The following is a 19,529-nucleotide window of genomic DNA, read 5'->3' on the forward strand; positions in this document are numbered from 1 at the left end:
CTCTCCTAATTCAGGCTGAAAATTTTAGGTGTGCTTTGCATGGCGTTTCCCCACAGGTGTGCATTTGTCTGATGAAGATCTTTGCCTGATGCTTGCATCTCTACAATCTCTGGGCAGAGCAAGTGACAGAAGACTCATCTATGTGGCCACCAGAGCACTGTGTTATGCACCTGGCCATGTGCCTGGGTCCAGAGGGAATGGATAGGAGCCCAGATTCATGGTGACTATTTCTCCCTTATCTAGCATAAAGTCAGTGAGAGTGATTTCATCTTGACCCTGGGAAGCCAACCATAGCCGCCTAATCTTTTTTGGTGGTACTGGGGATTGAACCCAGGAGCCTTCTACCTCTGAGCTATTTCCCCAGACCCTTTTTATTTTTAATGTTTGTTTTAGATGTTGATGGACCTTTAATCATTTATTTATATGTTGTGTTGGAGAATCGAACCCAGTGCGTCACATGTTAGGCAAGCACCAGATCACTGAGCCACAACCCCAGACCCTTTTTAAAAATATATTTTTTTATTTTGAGACAGGATCTTGCTAAGTTGCCCAGGCTGGCCTTGACATTGTAATCCTCCTGCCTCAGCCTCCCTAGTAGCTGGGATTACAGGAATGCACAACCTCACTGCCTAAGCCTGATCTTAAATCCAGCCTCCCATGTAGATTCTGGGGAGACATGGGGAGGATGGGATAGCCTCAAGGAGACAAGAAAGGTACTCTTGAGACTGGTGAATACTCAGGTACTTCAAGAGAGAGAGTAAAAGGCATGTGACCTTATTTTGTACCCTTAGATGGTAAGGCAAGATATATTAATAACATTTTCTAACAGCTAAAATTTGCATTTGGACATGAGTTATAGTTTGCGAATAGCTTGCTCTGATTTAGTTATCATATTTGATCCTGGTTTTGTGGACAGGATAAGGATTATTTACTCATTTGTTCAGAGTATGTGCCTTAGCACATACTGTGTGCTAGGGTCAGGGTGGGAGGTGGGAGCAGGGACCTAACAGTGAGTCAAAGCAGCCTTGGGACCCTGACATTACTCTCTACGGTATCAGCTTGTCATTGCTTATTGACTCAGCTTCTCAAGAAAGTCCTTGAGTTTTCTAATCTTTCACAACTGTAAACAAATTTGTGACCTTGTACAAATGTCACCCTTGTGTGGAGTAAGTTCCCAGCATGGGAGGGCTCACTGCTGGAGGAAGTGCCTGTGTAATTTTGGTGGAGGGTCAGCTGCCCTCCTCTGCTGAGTGGCACCGTGTGGCCTGCCCACCACATGATGATGGCTTCTTGCCCTTGGCCTTGCCAGAAGAATGTGTTGGCAAGTGCTGGGGGTTTTGCCCATCAGATAGGCGAGAGATGCTATCTCAGCCTTTCCATTTGCATCTCTCTGACTTATGAAGATCCTTGGTCTTGCTCACTAGTTTCAGAGTCGCATTTTGCATGTCTGTGATTCGTCCTTTGCCCATTGGGGGGGGGGGGTTGGTCTTTTTCTCCTGGATTTCTGGGAACTCTTTGTACATTAGGAAAATCAGCCCTCTGTGCTCCAGGTGCACCTGTCTCTGAGTCCTGCCGGCACTCTGGAGGCGTCCCACTGATCGGCAGTTGTTTGGGGTCTGGGAGTGTAGAGAGACTTGGTTGTTTCCAGTGGCCACGTCCATTCATCTTTTCTTTTATGGCTTCCGAATTTATGGCCAAATTAACAAAACGTTCCCAACCCCAAAGTTATAAACAAGTTTCTCTCATGTTTTGTTCTACACTTTTATGGGTTTCAGTGTTTACATTTGGAGTCGATCCTGGGGCAGGTTCCGAGGTGTGAGCCGGGCTATCCCAGTGTCCCAAGACCTCGTCCTCGTGTTCAAAGGCCCATTTTAATCCTTCTGGTCTGAGGGCTGCTTCCTTTGTACCCGAAGGCGCCCTATCGCTTCTGTGAGTTCTCCTGCTTCGTTGGTCTGTTCTGATCCTGTGCCAAGGCTGTGGGGCTTAGGCCACTGAAACTTTATAGGGGTGTTTTCATATCTCCAGGGCCGGCCGCTCCTTCCTCCTCAGAGTCTCTGTAGATTCTTGCCTGTTTATTTTTCTATATCAACTTTATTCTCAATTGTCTAACTTCACAATCACATGTGATTTATAAATTGGCTCAGAAAATTGGCTCAGAGCTGAGCCTTCTGTCCAGAAGTACAGTTTGTCTTTCCCTTTGTTCAAGTTTACTTTTTAAGAATTTTCTCACATGGATTTCAAACACCTTTTGTTGACTTTTTTCTTTCTTCCTTTTTTTTTTTTTTTTTTTTTTTTTTGGTACCTGGGATTGAACCCAGGGGCACTTAACTACTGAATCACATCCCCAGCCCTTTTAAATTTTTATTTTGAGACAAGGCCTCAGTAAGTTGCTGAGGCTGGCTTTGAACTTGTGATCCTCCTGCCTCAGCTTCCCAAGTCTCTGAGATTACAGGCACTGCGCCCCAGGCAAGAACAGAGCAGCCTTAACTATTTCTCTTCCAGCGTTTGCCTCTGATGTCTCCCTGTTGTCAAGTGGCTTTGGTGAATGCATTCAGCACAGTGGTCAGGGGTGGAGTCTTGCTTTTTCCTGACCCCAGATTGATCTAAGCCCCTGAGTGTGAATCTGGCTTCTGACCTTTGTGTTGTTCTGTGTAACTTTGTTAAGGAAATGTTCATTAATTTCTAAGTTAACAAAAGCAAATGTTGTTGATTTTATTCAAAATATTTTTAAAGGCACTGGGGCTAGCCAGATGATTTTTCTACTTAGATCTATTAGGCTGATTAATTATGTTAATGAGTTCCTAGTACCAAACCATCCTGGAATAAACCCCGTTTGGATTGGATGTTTTTTTCCTCTCACATGTCATTCTGCTGAATCCTGTTTGCTTGGTTTTTGTTTGTTTAATCTTCAGTGCTTGGGATTGAACCCAAGGGTCTCGTGCGTTCTAGGCAAGTGCTCTACTCCTGAGCTGCATCCCCAGGCCAATTCGCTTATATTTTATTTAGGGTCTTTATAATAATATTCATTTCAAAAATTGAAAAATAGAGTATTCGGTACAGTCTTTGTCAGGTTTTGGTATCCCTACTGTGTTTAGAATTTTTTAGAGAAAATTTCCTTCCTATATTTTGTTACAGAGCAGTTTAAATTTTCTGTGCTATTTAAGAGTCTGGAGAATTCCTCCTAAAAATGTCTTGCTCAAGGCTGGAGCTGGAGCTCGGTGGCAGAGCATTTGCTTTGCACGTGTGAGGCCCGCCCGGGTTTGATCCTTGGCACCACATAAAAATAAATAAATAAATAAATAAAGGGATTTTATCCATCTACATCTACAAAAAAAAATTTTTTTTTTTAATGTCTTGCTCAGCTGGCCTGGTGGCAGGTGCCTACAATCCCAGGGATTCAGGAGGCAAAGGCAGAGGATCGGTGGTTCAAGGCCAGTGTTTTGATGGGCAAAAGCAGGACGTCTGCAGTGGAGGGGAGAGATAAAGCACGTCCACTGCCGTTTTCAGTGCTTTATTTACTCAAATCACTCGACACGATTTCACTCTATAGGTTCTTAATCAAGGAATGATAATCCTTAATCCCGGGCACTGCAGTAGACACAATTCAAAGCAAACAATTCTAAGTTAACGCTAAGCACTGCAAACACACTTCACCGTGACAGAGCGGTGCAGACATTCCCTCCGCGTGCTGAGCTCAAGTGCCAGGTCAAGTCCAGCAGACGCACCCTCACTCAGACCGCAGCGGGACGGCAGCCACCAGCGTGGGAACTGACAGAGGGTTCTCCTGGGGTGGAGCCCACGGCTGGCTGCGGAGGGGGTCCTCGGGAGAAGTCCTTGTCTCACCAGAGTCGGAGGCTGCTGCAGAGTTTGAGGGTGGCGAGGAGGATGCAGAGGATCAGGCAGACGAGAAGAGCTGGGATGTCGGCCCAGGTCCTCACCAGGCTCTCAGGCTGTGGGCACCAGTGTCGGCTGGCCGAATGTCTGTTCATTTGCTCCATCATTCATGCTAAATTTGGGGGCTTCTGACCCCCCCTTTCAATCCCTATCAGCTGTTACTGGGTTTCTCAGTGAGGTCTTCCGTTCTGAGGTCAAGCCACCTGGTCTGGTGGTCTCTGCCCTGATCTCTCACCTTTAGCCTTTATCAGCAGGAAGGCAAATGGCAAGGGACTTATTTTACCAGGCTACGATGATGACCCTATTGGAGGGCTCCAGAGGCGTGCCTCGTGGGGACTGCACTTTTATTTCAAAATGGAGTTACTTAAGCTAAAGCCCTTCTTAGGTCAAGGTCACCCTTACAGCCAGCCTCTAGCAATTTAGCAAGACCCTGTCTCAAAAAAACTTAAAAGGGCTGGAGATGTGGCTCAGTGGTCGAGCAGCCCTGGGTTCAATCCCCAGTGCCCAAAAAAACAAATAAATTAATTTAAAAAATGTTTTGCCCTGATGCTTTTCTTTAGTAATGGTGGCTCTTCTACAATTTATTATTTTTTTTAGGGGGTGGGACCAGGGATTGAAATCAGGGGCACTCGACCACTGAGCCACATCCTTAGCCCTGATTTGTACTTTATGTAGAGACAGAGTCTCACTGAATTGCTCAGCACCTCGACTTTGCTGACACTGTGATCCTCCTGCCTCAGCCTCCCCAGCTGCTGGCATTACGGGCTCGTGCCACCGCGCCCAGCCCAGTTGTATTTTTTTTCTTAACAATTTTATTTCTTAAATGGACCTCAGCCTGTGTAGATTCCCTTTGGAGATCAGTTTTGATGTATTTATTTCATTTGTCTAGAAATTATTTTATTCAGGTTGTACATTTTATTTGGAAAGTACTATTTTTTTTAATTTAAATATCTTTTTTTTTTAAGTTGGACACAATACCTTGATGTTATTTATTTATTTTTACATGGTGCTGAAGATCGAACCAGGGCCTCGCATGTGCTAGGCAAGCACCGTACCATTGAGCCACAACCCCAGCCCTTAGAAAGTACTATTTTATTTTTTTAAAAATTCACTGCTCTTTGTTTATTTTTTCATTTGGCATTTCTTTCTTTTTAAAAATATTTATTTATTGAAGTACTTGGGATTTAACACAGGGGGATTCCACCACTGAGCTACATTTCCACCCCTTTTTATTTTTTTATTTTGGAGCAGGGTGGTCTTGCTGTTGTCCAGGCTGGCTTTGAACTTTTGAACCTCTTGCCTCAGCCTCTAGAGTCACTGAAATTATAGGTGTGCACTACCATGCCCAGCTTATTTCTGCTTTAATCCTTATTAATTATTTCTGTTTATTTTATGGTTCTTTTTCTAACATTTTTAGGCTGCACTTCATTTGTTTATCCTTTCTGTTTGGTTTACATGTATTGGATACAAAATATTCTTCTGATTATTATTCTTGTAGTTGTAGCCTATAGATTTGGTTACATAGTTTGTACTGTTTCTTTTTTGTTACCATGAATTGAACTCAGGGGTGCTTAACCATTGAGCTTGCTTTGCCTTTTAATGTTTTGTTTCCTTGTTTTTGAGACAGGGTCTCACTAAGTTGCTTAGGGTCTTGCAAATTGCTGAGGCTGGCCTTGAACTTGCAATCCTCCTGTCTCAATCTCCTGAATCGCTGGGATTATAGGTGTGCACCACTGTGCCTGGCTACATAGTATTTTGAGTATTCTTATTTTATAGGCATACCACAAATCCAGTTTGTATTTTCTTTGTGATCTAAAAGTTACCCTAAGATATTTTAAAAATTCCTGATTTTTAAACTAATTATACTCTTGTGAATGATATGTTTTTTAAAACATATTCTGGATGTTATTGAGATTTTTCTTTGTGGACTGGTATGTAGCCAATTGTCATGAATGATCCCTTATCTCAAATCTTGAAAAGAAAGTACATTCTCTATTATTGGGATTGAGGGTTTGAAATATTGTGGTATCTCAGTGATTGTTTTAATGAGGTCTTCTGAATTCTCATTTAGGTGTGTTCTCTTTAATGTTCCTTGGACTGTGAGAAGTGAGGTGAACATTCCCCTCGTGCGCTTTAATCTGTTTATCTTGCAGTCCCTGGACTTTCTTCTTCAAAATTGCTGCAGAAACCAGAGTGTGAGAAGAGACTCACTCTGGGTTTGCAGTTTCCCTCTGGGTTCCTGTCTGCAAACTTGAAGAATGAAATCCATGAGTAATAACAGAAGGCAAGAGTGAACTGAGTGGGTTTTATTTAAGAGAGAGGGAACTCCCCAGGGTGGGACACTGTCCCCCAAGCCGAAAACCCACTTTGGTGTGTTAACCTCGGGGAGCCTTTGCATTTGAGCATTGATTCAAATCTATGTTAAACAGGTATTGGGAAGGTATCTGGACATTGGCTGTGTCCCAGAGACTTTGAGTTTCCGTCCTGCCTGTAACTCCCTTTGGGGTTCACCCCCACCTTCCATTTCCTAAAGGAGTTTCTAGAATCTTCCCACCAGTGAGCCTCATGATCTTTATTTTTATTTATTTATTGTTTTTGCTCTTTTTATTTTTTAATCATGGTCTTTACATTTGAAAAAGGCCCGACCTTAATTGGGACCATTACCCTGACGGCCTGGCCCTTTGACTGTGAATTATACCATCAGCATTATAGATTGTCTTCTGTGGCTCATTAAATCATGTTTGTCTTGAACTGAGCTGGATGCCAGTTTGTTGGTTTGTTTTGGGATTGAAGGGGTTGGGGTGGCTTAACCACTGAGCCACGTCCCCAGCCCTTTTGTGTATTTTAAAGACAGGGTTTCACGGAGTTGCTTAGGCCTCACTAAGTGGCTCAGGCTGGCTTTGAAGTCATGACCCTCCTGCCTCAGCCTCCCAAACTGCTGGGATTACAGCCGCGTGTCACTGACCCAACCCAGTTTGTGTTTGTCTACACACCTTTGCTCCTGCTCTTACTTTGAACCATTCTAAATCACTTCATTTGAATGCAGCATCAAATTGGGTTTTGCCTGGGATCTCATCTAAACATTTTGGAGGCTGAGGCAGGAGGGTCACAAGTTCATGGCCAACCTGGGTGATTTAGGGAGACCCTGTTTCAAAATATAAAAAGGGCTGGGGGTGTAGCTCAGTGATAAGGGGCCCTAGGTTTGATTCCCAGCACCAACCCCCCCCCCAAAAAAAAAAAAAAACAAGAAACACACTTTTTCTTCTTAAATACAGGCGAGTTCATCCTCTTTATATTTACTGTTATGTTTGTATCTGGGTCTGTGCTGATCCCAGCTCCCTCTTTCTTTCAACATGTCCTGATTTTTCTTCTGTGACTAACACTTGTGTCTCTTGCTGCCCGCTGCCTCATTTTAGCTGCTCTGTTGAGAGGTTCTGTAGCGGTGGGTGTTTCCATCCTCACCCCTTTGAGAGCTGTGTCCAGCAGCCATCTGGACGGCACCCTTGCCCACGCATGCCATGCCGGGGACAGGAGAGTATCTGCAGCTTGGGCAATAGTCCTGTGGCCGGGAGGGAACCACTGCCGATGACCCAGGCACTTGCTGCTGTGGGAGGTGGCGGTGGATGCCCCCACCTGCGCCAAAGTCATTCAGAGGAATCAGGCTTCGCTTAGGGGACAGTATCCATCTAGCCTCCTGGAGGCCCAGCACTCTGGGGAAGAAAAAGAATATTTCTTTCTAAATGAAAATTCTAGGGGCTGGGGTTGTGGCTCAGCAGTAGAGCACTGGCCTCCCATATGCGAGGTCCTGGGTTCGATCCTCAGCACCACATAAAAATAAATAAATAAAATAAAGGTATTGTATCCAACTACCATAAAAAATAAACATTTTAAAAAAAATTCTATATGGGGCTGTAGCTCCGCGGTAGAGTGCTCACCTAGCACGAGCGAGGAGCTGGGTTCGATCCTCAGCACCACATAAAATAAAATAAAGGTATTGTGCCCAACTATAACTAAAAAAAAATTGTTTTAAAAATTCTACATTGTAAACCGAAGCGTCCTGGTGTGATTGGCAGCATTTTCAACTTTTTAGCGTCACATGACGTAACGATGCGTCTTAGAGACATTGGTGCATCAAATTCAACAAGGTGACATTACCCCTCACTGGGGTCATCTTTGCATCTTAAAGGTGCCTAAACGTCCACTGGTGGCTTTTTCAGCTTTTGTCCCAGCAGTTAAATAGGACACAGCGATCAGCTTGTTGCTGTCCCCGCCGGCCCCTGCCAGTCTGGTCTTGGCCATGTCATTTCTACATGGACAGTCACGCACGTCCTCCTTCTCTTCTGTCATCCTCATTGCTACTGTCCCCCACCTTCTTGATCTGGAGTGAAACACACCCAGTGCTTTGGCCACAGCTTGTCCCTCTGTGTTTCTCGGGGCTCGTGGGAGTGATGTGGTCCAGGTGGCCCAGGTCCCCGCATTTCCCTCCGGGCTGGGAACAGAATGGCCGAGTCTCTGCCTCAGACTTCCCTTCCTCGGGGGCCTGAGGACCTGCCCCGGCTCTCTGTCCAGCATCCTGAGGCAGACCCGCTTCTCTTGGCGTCATGATGACTCCATCTTTTTGTCTCGTATCTTTAAAGTCCAGGGATGGTGCCACACCCGTTGGGGATGTGCCACTTGGCGTCCCTGCTTTTGCTAGTACGTGGTGTCCTCCTTGGACTCATAAAATCGGGTCTTATTTCGGGGAGGTCTTCCTGAGTGATGATGGTGAACGTTGACTCTGTCAGTTGCTCCGGGGTCTCCGGTTGTGCGTGTGTTGGGTCTCTTGGACAGAGTTCCTGGATCCATCTTGTTGTTATTATTTTTTCCTTCTTGGATTCTTTTATGTCTGACTACCTGTTTGATTTTGTCCATACCTCCCTGCCCCTGCGCTCTTTTCTTTTTTGAGATGGGTCTCGGTGCTGCGCAGACGAGCCTCAAACTCCTGGCCGGAGCCATCCTCCTCCCTGAGCCTCCCAAGCAGCCGGGACTGCAGACGGGCGCTGCTGCTCAGGTCATGGAGTCAGTTCTCCTGGGTCCTGCCTGCAGTCTGGCCTTCAGTTAGGAGATGGCTTGGTCTTCTGCATTTTTTTTTCTCCTGAGATCTATCAGTTCTCACTAGGGTCCTCATCGGATACCTTTCAATTTGCCCGTCTCATCTCCAGCACCGGTGTCATGACTTTCTATTCTTTCCTTGGGGCTGGGATTACTTTTTCCAGGGTTTTTGGTTTGGGGGCAGGTTCTCCCTGCAACGCCAAGCCGGTGCTCCTACCGGAAACAAGTCTTCACACCCCGCATTTTCTGTCTGAGCTACCCACAGAGCAAGCCCTCTGTGCTCGATGTTGTGGTTGGAGCTCCTTAAAGGCTTGGAGCAAGCACACTTTGTAACCGCTGCTCTGAAACAGCCCTTGTTACAAGTTGCTACTTCCACGAGTTGCCACTCTTGTTTTTTTGTTTTTTTTTAATATTTTTTAGATGTTGATGAACCTTTCTTTCTTTCTTTCTTTCTTTCTTCCTTCCTTTCTTTCTTTCTTTCTTTCATGTGGTGCTGAGACTCGAACCCAGTGCCTCACACATGCTAAGCAAGCGCTTTGCTGCTGAGCCCACCCCAGCCCTCACTCTTACTTCTTAAGTAGAAATAGACTATTCATACCCTAAAGATTGTGGGTGGGCAGGTGGGTTGAAACAGGACGGCGGACCCTCCAAGTGGCATTTGGAAACTCTGGGTGTTGATTTTCCCACCCAGGAGGACCAGTGCTGTGTGCCCAGAACCTACCCCTTATCTCTATGGAGAAAAAACACTAAGCCCCAAGGGACAGAGATGGGCCTGAGGTCACATTGCCAGTTAGTAGCAGGGCCACTGTCGGAGCGCCTGGATTGGGATTCTGGAGGCTGTGATCTTTCCTGGTCCCAGGACTTTCTTTCTGAGATCCTTGTGTTTCTGGAAGCCTGGGTGACTTATCCCATGAACAATGCTTGCCCTTGCCAAGAGGAAGGGAAATGTGGGTGGAACCCGTCTAGAAGGGCAGAGGGGGAGGTCCAGAGGGACAGGGAGCCCTGGGGAGAGAAGAACAGGAGGGCACTGGGGAGGAATGCGAAGGTCTTGAGTGAGGGCTGGTTGGCAGAGTCAGCAGAAGTTTCCATCATTTACTTTCCTGTTGTTGTTGTTACTGGGGATTGAACCCCGGGGCACTCTGTCAATGAGCCACGTCCCCAGCCCTTTTTATTTTTGAGACAGGGTCTCACAGAATTGCTTAGGGTCTTGCTAAGTTGCTGAGGCTGACCTTGAACTTTCGATCCTCCTGCCTCAGCCTCCCAAGTCACTGAGGTTACAGGTGTGCAGCTCCACACACGGCTCGATCGTTTTATCTATTTATTTTTTTTAGTTGTAGATGGACACAATACCTTTATTTATTTATTTTATCTGGTGCTGAGACTTTGAACCCTGCCTCACACGTGCTAGGCAAGCGCTCTGCCACGGAGCTGCAGCCCCAGCCCTCGATCGTTTACATTTGAGCCTCCTCTCCCCTGGACTTGGGGAAGGTTCTGAGAAGGGCCCATCTGTGCGTCTCCCACCAGCTCCTGTGTGTGCTCGTGAGCATGTGTGCCCTCTCAGGGTCTCGCTCCACCCAGGGAGAGTGAAGTCCAGTCCCCACTCCCACGGGAGCAGGTAAAGGGGACACCGTGGTCAGGCAGAGCCGGTCTCCACCTACACAGGTGAGGGATGGAGGCCATGAGCCAGTCCCCACCGCCTCTGAGCTGGGTCCTGTGGGCAGAGTCGTGGCTGGAGGTGTGGGGTGTGCGCAGCTCCGACGGCTGATCACGCAGTGCTGACCTGAGAGCCAGGTTCTAGGCCTGCCGCCACCAGTTCTCTGTGGAGGCCCACACTGCCGCTCCCGCCCGCAGCCTCCTCAGTGGCAGGTTAGACCAGGTCGTCTCTGGTTTGGTGTAGCCTTGGCTCCTAGATACAGCGAGCCCCCAAGAGCTTCCGCACCACCCCCGTCCAGCGCAGGCGCTGAACTAAGGTCGCTCGTGTGAATTTGGGTGATGCAAAATAAAAACACAGACTCAGATTACCTTTACACCCGCTTCAGGACGGCTTCCCCGGCCCTCGGCCTCAAGCTCCCTTGAGCAAGAGAAAGTCACTAGAGGCTGACAGAGAGGGAAGCACATTCGGAGGTGAGCTTTCATTTGGGGGGGACACTGTTCTTAGAAAGTTCTGTCCATAAAGGACGACAAGGGACAGGTGAGTGTGACTCAGCCCCAGGGGTAGCCTCCACTGAAGACCGCCTTGCTCTCCAGCTGGGACCTGAACTGTAGTGATTGGCCAGCGCCTTGTGCTTCAGGACAGGAGCGTGGTTCTCAGAGTGCCCCCGCCCTTCTGCCTTGGGTTTGTGAAATCCCAGGTCCTCCCCGACCCTCGTGTCCCCAGCAGCCCTGGCTCTTGCTGAGCTCCGTAAGAGCAGAGGCCTGGCCTGGGCTTGTGCCCACCTGTGCCTGGGCTTGTGCCCACCTGGGCACTGACACGCTCACCTGGGCACTGTTTACCAGGCAGCTCGTGAAGCCTCCTGGGGCTCTGCCAGGACACCGTGATTGTCCGCATTTGGCAGGGGGCGTTGGTCAGCACCCACTAGCAGCTGGCTCTGCTGGACTCAAAGCCAGGCTGAGTCCAAGCCCGGAGCCTGGGGTGCTGCCTCGCAGACAATGTTTTAAAGTGTCCTGGTAAAAAGAAATCACGCTTTATGGGCCAACTAAAGTGCCCCTTGACCACTCTTTTAACTCAAGTGTCCAGTTCCTGGAAGGTGGCCTCTGGAGGAGACCCTGTCCTTGCCATTCCTGTGTGTGTAAAGTTACTCACGATTGTGAGAGTGGAAATCCAGTGCACATTGGCTCAGACTGAGGAGGAGAATGTTCTACTGACAGGACTAGCCCAGGAGCGATCTGGCTTCAGGTCCAGTGGGGCTCAGGTGCAAAGACCAGCCACCCGGTCTCTTTCTCTCCAGCTGTTGGCAACGCTTGACGTGGGGCCAGCTTCACCCTGGCAGGTCCCTGCTTCTGGTTCACAGCTCAGTGACCCCAGGAGAATGCGCATGCCTCTGCTTGGCCTGGCCTGGGTGACGTCCCTCCCTGACCTCGTCACTGTGGCCAAGGGAATGCAGTCATCAGCCAGACCTGAACCGAGTGTCCACCCTGGAAGCCCGCCGTGGGCTCAGTGTCGGGGTGGAACCGGGTGTTGTCAACAGAGAAGGAAGGAGGGACGTGGGGGGAAAACCCAGACCAGCCTGTCTCTGCTGGAGGACACGACACGTCACCTCGGATCCTTTCTGCTGCCACGGAGGGCGCCCACCTTGCTGTGTCCCCAGAGAGCTGCCCGTCAGTGGAGATCAAGGCCAATGGGCCCAAGGGGTGGGGCTCTGGGAGCAAGGACGGCAGAGAAGGTGGTCAGGAGCCGGAGCCTCCCTTGCCCTCACCCGGCCCGGGTCCTCCCTGGACCCCGCACCTGAGCTCGGGGCCTGGCTGAGACCCTCCCCAGACTGCATCCCACAGCAGCTGGCGGCCGGGGCCTGGGTACACCCTCTCCACGGAGGAGGAGCTCGAGGCTCGGGGAGGTGACCTGTCCTGCTGGCATGTGGCAGGGCTGGGAGGGGAACCCAGGAGTGTCAGCAGGGTCCTTGTCCCCCAGGCTGCCCACACCAAGTCCTGATCTGGAGGGAAACGGTGAAGCATGTGGCCTGGGGACTCTGGGTGACTGTGGGGTCGGGATCGTGCGCTCTGCCCAATCTCGAGAGTTGGGGGTCCTGATAAAGAGGGAGGGGCCAGGCTGCATCCTGGCCTCGCAGCCATGCTGCTGGCCTTGGGCGTGAGAGGGCCCCAGGGTCATGCTCCCTGAGTGTCCTCCCTCCCGGCCCCTGGATGGATCCTGCACAAGGAAACCCCCAGGTCTTCCTGTCAGGGAAAGGCTCCCAATGCGTGGCCCTCACTGCCGCCTCGTGGGGGCTGCTGAGTGCTCCTGGGGGCCCCCTCAGCCCAGGGCTCCCTCCGCCTGTCCTGCGCCCTCACCCTCACAGTCCCCAGGACACTCCCAGTCCCCACACATGGCTCCCCTGGTCTCAGTCTGCTTTCCACCCCACCAAGTGACCAGAAGTAAGGCCAAGTGGCCAAGGAGGGCCCCTCTGAGAAGGGGCCCCGTGAAGCCATGGCTGCAAGACATCGGTGCACGGAGAGAGGCGCAGCCCTGGGCTCCAGGTCAGGCCCTGGGTCCTCATCCCCACTGTGCCTCTGATCCTTTGTGACGCGAGGAAGTCGCTCTGTGCCGCAGCCTCGGCTTCTCCACCTGGGACTTGCGGACAGACCGTCCCCCTTCTCGGGGTGGTTCCAGGGCGGAGCGTGGTGGGACCAACAGAGCCACAGTCCCGGGTGTCCTGACTCACCTGCGAGTGTGACCTCGGTGGGCAGCCGTCTTGGCGGAGGTGATTAAGGGTCCTGAGATGAGAGACTCGTCCTGACGACCCAGCTGGGCTGTGAATCTGACGGCGAGTGTCGAAAGAGACAGAGGGGACGCTGGACAAGGGGGTGAGAAGGCGGCAGAGCCGGCGCAGGGCAGCCTCAGGCCCCGCCATGCCCGGAGCCAACAGGGGCCAAAAGAGGCAGGAAGGGTCTCCTGGGGCCTGAGAAGAGAACGCCGTCCTGCTGGTACCTGGACGCTGGACTCCTGCCCTCTGCAATTGTGAGAGAAGGTCGGCGTTAAGCCACCGAGCCTGTGGCGGTCTGTTTGGCAGCCACAGGAGGTTGACACGGGCCTGACAAGAACTGGCCGCCCTCTCTCCTCTCCCCTTACTGGATGGAGACTGGGGGGGGACTCACATCCCTCCAGAAGGTCATGAAAGTGCAGACGCTGCCCGCAGGGAGCAGAGGGAGCTGTGGAGCCCCCGACCGAGGCCCGAGGCCCTGCTCTTCCCTTGCCGGAGTCCCCCTCCCTCTCCATGTCCCCATCAGGACACCTGGCTCTCCAAGGGCCCAGCGCTGGCACCCGGGGAGCCACTGAGCGTGGAGGCCGGGTTTGTGGGGCTTGCTGTGGACCGGGTCTGACCATCCCCATGACTCTGCTTTTGGGCCACGGTCAGCCAGGGCTGGCCTGAGCGAGGCTGGACACAGCAGCCCAGAGAGGGCCAGAGGGGCTCTTCCTGGGGAAGCAGACGTGGATGCGGGCCCTGAGGGGTGCCGACCGCCAGCTTAGAAAGCTGCTCCCTGTGCTGGGGCCCGGCCCCGGTGTCCACACTCCCCGCGGTGGGTCCAGGCCGTGTCCACCGCCTCGCCCTGCTTACCCTTGCCTCTCACCTGAGATGAATCATGGGAGTGGGGGTCCTCCCAACAGGGAACCGTGGAAGGGCCCAAAGTGACAATGGTTAACTCTCTTGCTGGCCACGGGGCCGGAAGCCTGGAGGCAGGAGGAGATGGCAGGGGCCTTCCAGGCCTGGTTGACAAGGACCAGGACTTGTGCCACAGCTGCAAAGCCCATTTAGGGGACCAGGAGCATGCTTTGAGCCTGAGGTCACTCGGGTATTGGGCTGTGGCCAACTTGGCCCCATACACAGCTTCTATTCCTGGGTCATGGGCTCCGGCACCATATATGGTGCCACCCGAGCCTGGCACCCCCAGCCATGGTCAGGCAAGGGTGCGGGCAGCATTTCCTGTCCCCATGTCAGACCTAGCCCCCGCCCACCCCGCGGTGGACTCAGATCCTTCTAGCACGAGGGTCCCAAGCAGCCAGGCCTTGCCTGAGGCTTCCCGGCTGTCCATCCACCTGTGTGTCCCACCTAGCAGTGTGGCCCACATTAGGTTAAAAATGCTCAGGACCAAACCAGCCTCCCTCCCTGCAGCAACAAGAGGGGAAGTGGGCACAGTCTTGGTGTACCACTCGGCTCTGTCACGAGGACCTGTGGGGTCCCAGCGGTTCTCTGGGCTCTGGCGCCGCTCTTCTCACGGCTCCCCGTTCACTCGCCCCCTGGTCCACCCTGTCCACCGACCCGCTCTCCATGGAACCCAGGCCTCGGCGTGCTCCGTGGGTGCTGCGCCCCGAGCTGCGCCCCAGCCTCCCCGCTCAGCCCTTGTGGAGTCTACCCCGAGAGCTGGGCACAGTCCTGGACCCTACACACCTGCCCCCGTGGAGCCCGTTCCAAGCACAGGGGCCAAACAAGGAAGAGAGGGGCCGTGAGTCAGGGTCAGAGCCCAGAGGGCCGGCTGCAGCAGGGCTCTCAGTGGCGGCCTTGGGATTCTAGGGTGGGTCTCGGTGAGGAGATGAGTTGGGGGTGAAGGTCTGAGAAGAGCCGTGTGAGCACTTGTGGAGAGAGCCATCTGAGCAGGGAAGTGGCAGGTGCCAGGGCCCCATGGTGGTGGCTGCGGGAGGCCTGAGTCAGAGCTGGAGGCCCCGTGTGGCTAGAGCAGAGGTGGGACTTGAGGTCAGGGGTGTGGAGCACGCGCAGGGCCTGGTGGTGGGCCTCCAGCAGTGGGGCCTGACTCTGGCTTCTTTGCTTTTTTTTGGTACTGGGGATTGAACTCGGGGTCACTCGACCTCTGAGCCACATCCCAGCCCTATTGTGTTACTTTTTTTTGTTTTTTAATTTTTTTTAGTTGTAGTTGGACACAATACTTTATTTATTTTTCTATGGTGCCGAGGATTGAACCCAGTGCCTCACACGTGCCAGGTGGGCGCTCTACCACTGAGCCACATCCCCGGCCCCATTTTGTGTTTTATTTAGAGACAGGGTCTCACTGAGTTGCTTAGCGCCTCACCATTGCTGAAGCTGGCTTTGAACTCATGATCCTCCTGCCTCAGCCTCCCGAGCCGCTGGGATGACAGGCGTGTGCCACAGTGCCGGGCTGACTCTGGCTGCCTTGCCCAGGCTGATCTTGAACTCTTGAGCTCAAGTGATCCTCTGCCCTTGGCCCCTGCGCCCAGCTCTGACTTCTAAAGCATCTCTCTGGCTGCCAGGTGTGAGCCAGTCAATGAGAGCGCGAGATGATGAGCCAGTGAACTGACTTCCTTTGTGCATACTGTGTGCTGGCGCCCTGCTGGGCACCGGGGAGAGAGGGTCCCCCACACTCCACTCCTGTGCCGTGGGTCTTGTGGAGCTGCAGACCCGCCTCTGCCTCCTCCATCCAACACACTCTGCCTTCTCACCCTGGTGCTCCGTCATTGATCCTGTTGTCCCATCTGTTTCTAAATGTCCCCCACCAGGCCCAGAGCTCCTGCAGGGGAGCCTCTGTCTAATTCCTTCCTGCTCCCAGGCGCAGCACAGGGCCTGACCCTGCAAGCGTTCCCTGCGGGGCTGAGCAAGGGAACAGACAGCCTGCAGCCCTCCTCATTCTGTCTCTTGCCATCTTTTGCAGATGAACGTGCAGGCGTCAAGAGTGTGTGGAAAGGCCACGGTCCCGTTGTCGGAGAAGGCCAGCTGCTGAGCCGGGCATGTCTCCAGGAGGCCTGCAGACTGCGCAGATCCCCGCCTCTCTGCAGTGGGCTGCCCAGGCTGGTCAGTTGCAACCAGAGAAGTGGTCGAGTTTCCCTGCCCTCCACCCCAGGGAGTCCAGCCTATTGCTCAAGCCCCAGGGTGGCCTCAAGTGGTGGGGCAGCCACTTGAAGTTTCCAGTTGTCCTGGGAGGGAGCTGATTCCCAGCTCCTATGAGCACCCAGCCTGAGCCGTCCCTCTACCCCTTTGTGCCCATGTTTCTTAGCCCTTAAAGAAAAGGGATGCAGGTGTTCCTGGGACTTTCCAAGGGTTGTAGACATGGTGTGGAACAAGGAGGTCAGTTGCTGTTAGTAGTGACTATGGAACAGGGCACTGTGGCCAAGTGCCTCTGACACTGGGCACCTTCCCGTGCCCTCTCCAGGCAGGTGGTGCCGCTGTGAGCTCCTGGTCCCCAGCCCTGCCGCTTGTGGCTCTGGGACTCCAGGTGAGGTCTGGAGAGTCTCGTGCCTCCCTTTCCTCATCTGGAAGATGGAGATGAGCACGGCCCCCACATGGAAGAAGTCGCTTGGCCTGTAGGGGAAGATGCGTGTCTACTGAATGAATAAAAGAATGGGACTCTCCCGTGGCCTCCAGTGCTCCTGTCCTGCAGATGGGAGACCGAGGCTCCGAGTTCAGTGACTTGCCCAGGTCTCACTGCCAGCTCAGGCAGGGTTGGGCGCCCTGTGCCTCCCAGGTGCTCACACGGCCCTGCCCTGGGGAACAGGGCTCGAGCCTGTATTGTTCTCCCAGCCACTTGCTTCAGCAACTGGCCATATGAAGGTCACCAGGGAAGAGTGAGGGTCCAGAGGCAGTAGTACCAGTAAAGGTTACAGGCTGTGGCCTGAGCTGCCATCTTCACGCTCAGCATCCGCGAGGCCTGTGGGGATCTGCCCTGGTCATGCATCTAAGGGCAGCCTGAGCTGGCTCTCACAGGACAGGCTGCCCACCCCAGCAGGCCCAGGGAGGCAGGCCTCACCAGGCAGAGGCCTGGGTGTCGGGTAGCAAGGCCATCACTTCCGAGAGTCCTGGCATGGCTACATACCATAGGTGACACTGGCCCCATCCTCCAGGGTCTCGGGTTTGTTACAGAGAGCAAGTCTGTGGCCCACTGCTCCCAACCCCAGGTGAGCAGCCGGTGGCTGGGATCCGCCCGGACGCTGGGCTTGGAAACTGACGGCCGCAGGAAGCCCTTCTCTAGCGGGTCGGGGATGCGCGAGGCCTGCCTGAATGATGGTGCTCATCTCTTGCAGACCAGCCGGTTCCCACGGGAGGCTCCTTGTGTGATCGGGGAGACCATGCCCAAGCCCTCCGACTGCCTGCTGCGGCTCCTCCGGGGCACCCCCAGGCAGCGGGTCTGCACCCTGTTCATCATCGGCTTCAAGTTCACGTTTTTTGTCTCTGTCATGATCTACTGGCATGTCGTGGGAGAGCCCAAGGACCAAGGGCAGCTCTATAGCCTGCCTGTGGACATCCCCTGCCCCCCACTCACGCCCCCAGCCCCGTCCTCCAGCACCCCCCCTCCAGGCAACATCTTCTTCCTGGAGACCTCAGACCGGACCAACCCCAACTTCCTCTTCATGTGCTCCGTGGAGTCGGCCGCCAGGACCCACCCCGAGTCCCAGGTGGTGGTCCTGATGAAGGGGCTGCCCGGTGGCCACGCGCCCCTGCCCCGGCACCTGGGCCTCTCGCTTCTGGGCTGCCTTCCCCAACGTGCAGCTGCGCCCGCTGGACCTGGAGGAGCTGTTCCGGGACACGCCGCTGGCAGCCTGGTATCGGGCCGTGCAGCGGCGCTGGGAGCCCTACCTGCTGCCCGTGCTCTCCGACGCCTCCAGGATCGCGCTGCTCTGGAAGTTCGGCGGCATCTACTTGGACACAGACTTCATCGTCCTCAAGAACCTACGGAACCTGACCAACGTGCTGGGCACCCAGTCCCGCTACGTCCTCAACGGGGCCTTCCTGGCCTTCGAGCGGCAGCACGAGTTCCTGGCTCTGTGCATGTGGGACTTCGTGGCCCACTACAACCGCTGGATATGGGCCACCAGGGGCCCCAGCTGCTCACGCGGGTCTTCAAGAAGTGGTGCTCCATCCGTAGCCTGGGGAGAGCCACACCTGCCGCGGGGTCACCGCCCTGCCCGGGAGGCCTTCTACCCCGTGCCCTGGCAGAGCTGGAAGAGGTACTTTGAGGAGATCAGGCCCGAGGAGCTGACTCGGCTGCTCAATGCCACCTACGCTGTCCACGTGTGGAACAAGAAGAGCCAGGGCACGCGCTTCGAGGCCACGTCCAGGGCACTGCTGGCCCAGCTCCACGCCCGCTACTGCCCCACGACACACGAGATCATGAAGATGTACTTGTGAGGAGCCGGCCTGGCACCTCTCCTGGCGCCTCTCCTGGAGGTGGGCGGGCAGGAGAGGGAGGTCCGAGCAGCCACAGCCGGGCGTGGGGCAGGCTGAGGCCTGAGCACGTTCCACAGGCCCCCGCAGCTGCTCCAGGCCGGGGTAAGCCTGGTGGGAACCCCCTCGGCTGGCGCCCTGGCTCGGGTCAGAGGCCCACAGAGGATTCCAGAGCCGTCGGGAGTGCCCGGTGAGCCCGGCAGGCTGTCCAGACACGTGGCAAGAAGAGCGCACCTCCCACCGGGAACGGCAAAGCAACTTCCTGGGTGACACCCGGAGCCCAGCCAGTGGGGGCTGAGGGCCCCTGAGGGGAGCTCCGGGAAACCTGAGCCGAGGGGACAAGGAAGGAGGGACGGGCTCCCGGGCAGAGCAGAGGCGGCCACACAGAGAGCGCAGTGCAGATCCAGGCATGGGGGGTTTCTTTGGGGAGGACTGAGGGGGCAGCGCTGGGCTGGGGGCTCCATCCTCTCTCACCCAGGGACGTTGCTCAGGTGACCTGTGCCAGCTGCCCGCTTCATGGGCACAGGGCTGAGGAAGTCTTGATTCAGGGGAAGAATTTGAAAGACCCTCCTATAAACTCAGGAGGATAATTATAATAAACGTGGCTCGATGTCCAGCGCCTCGTGGTCCTTGTGCCTTCATGCATTCAGCCTGGGAAGCCGCGGGGGTCATGCAGCCGCCGACAGTGGCCTCTAGGTCAGC

The 19,529-nt window shown here is 53.7% G+C and overlaps 1 protein-coding gene across 1 annotated transcript; it reads left to right on the forward strand.

The window, feature by feature from the left end:
- Positions 1–16,320: 16,320 nt before the first annotated feature.
- A4galt (alpha 1,4-galactosyltransferase (P1PK blood group)) lies at positions 16,321–18,926 on the forward strand. Its single transcript, XM_013364378.4, is given in 6 exon segments — positions 16,321–16,460; positions 17,687–18,136; positions 18,138–18,468; positions 18,471–18,530; positions 18,533–18,568; positions 18,571–18,926. Coding segments are annotated over 5 exon segments (1,053 nt in total). The 5' UTR covers positions 16,321–16,460; positions 17,687–17,731; the 3' UTR covers positions 18,792–18,926.
- Positions 18,927–19,529: the final 603 nt, after the last annotated feature.

Source organism: Ictidomys tridecemlineatus, chromosome 6 (assembly GCF_052094955.1).
Source record: "Ictidomys tridecemlineatus isolate mIctTri1 chromosome 6, mIctTri1.hap1, whole genome shotgun sequence".
Classification (NCBI taxonomy): Eukaryota; Metazoa; Chordata; class Mammalia; order Rodentia; family Sciuridae; genus Ictidomys; species Ictidomys tridecemlineatus.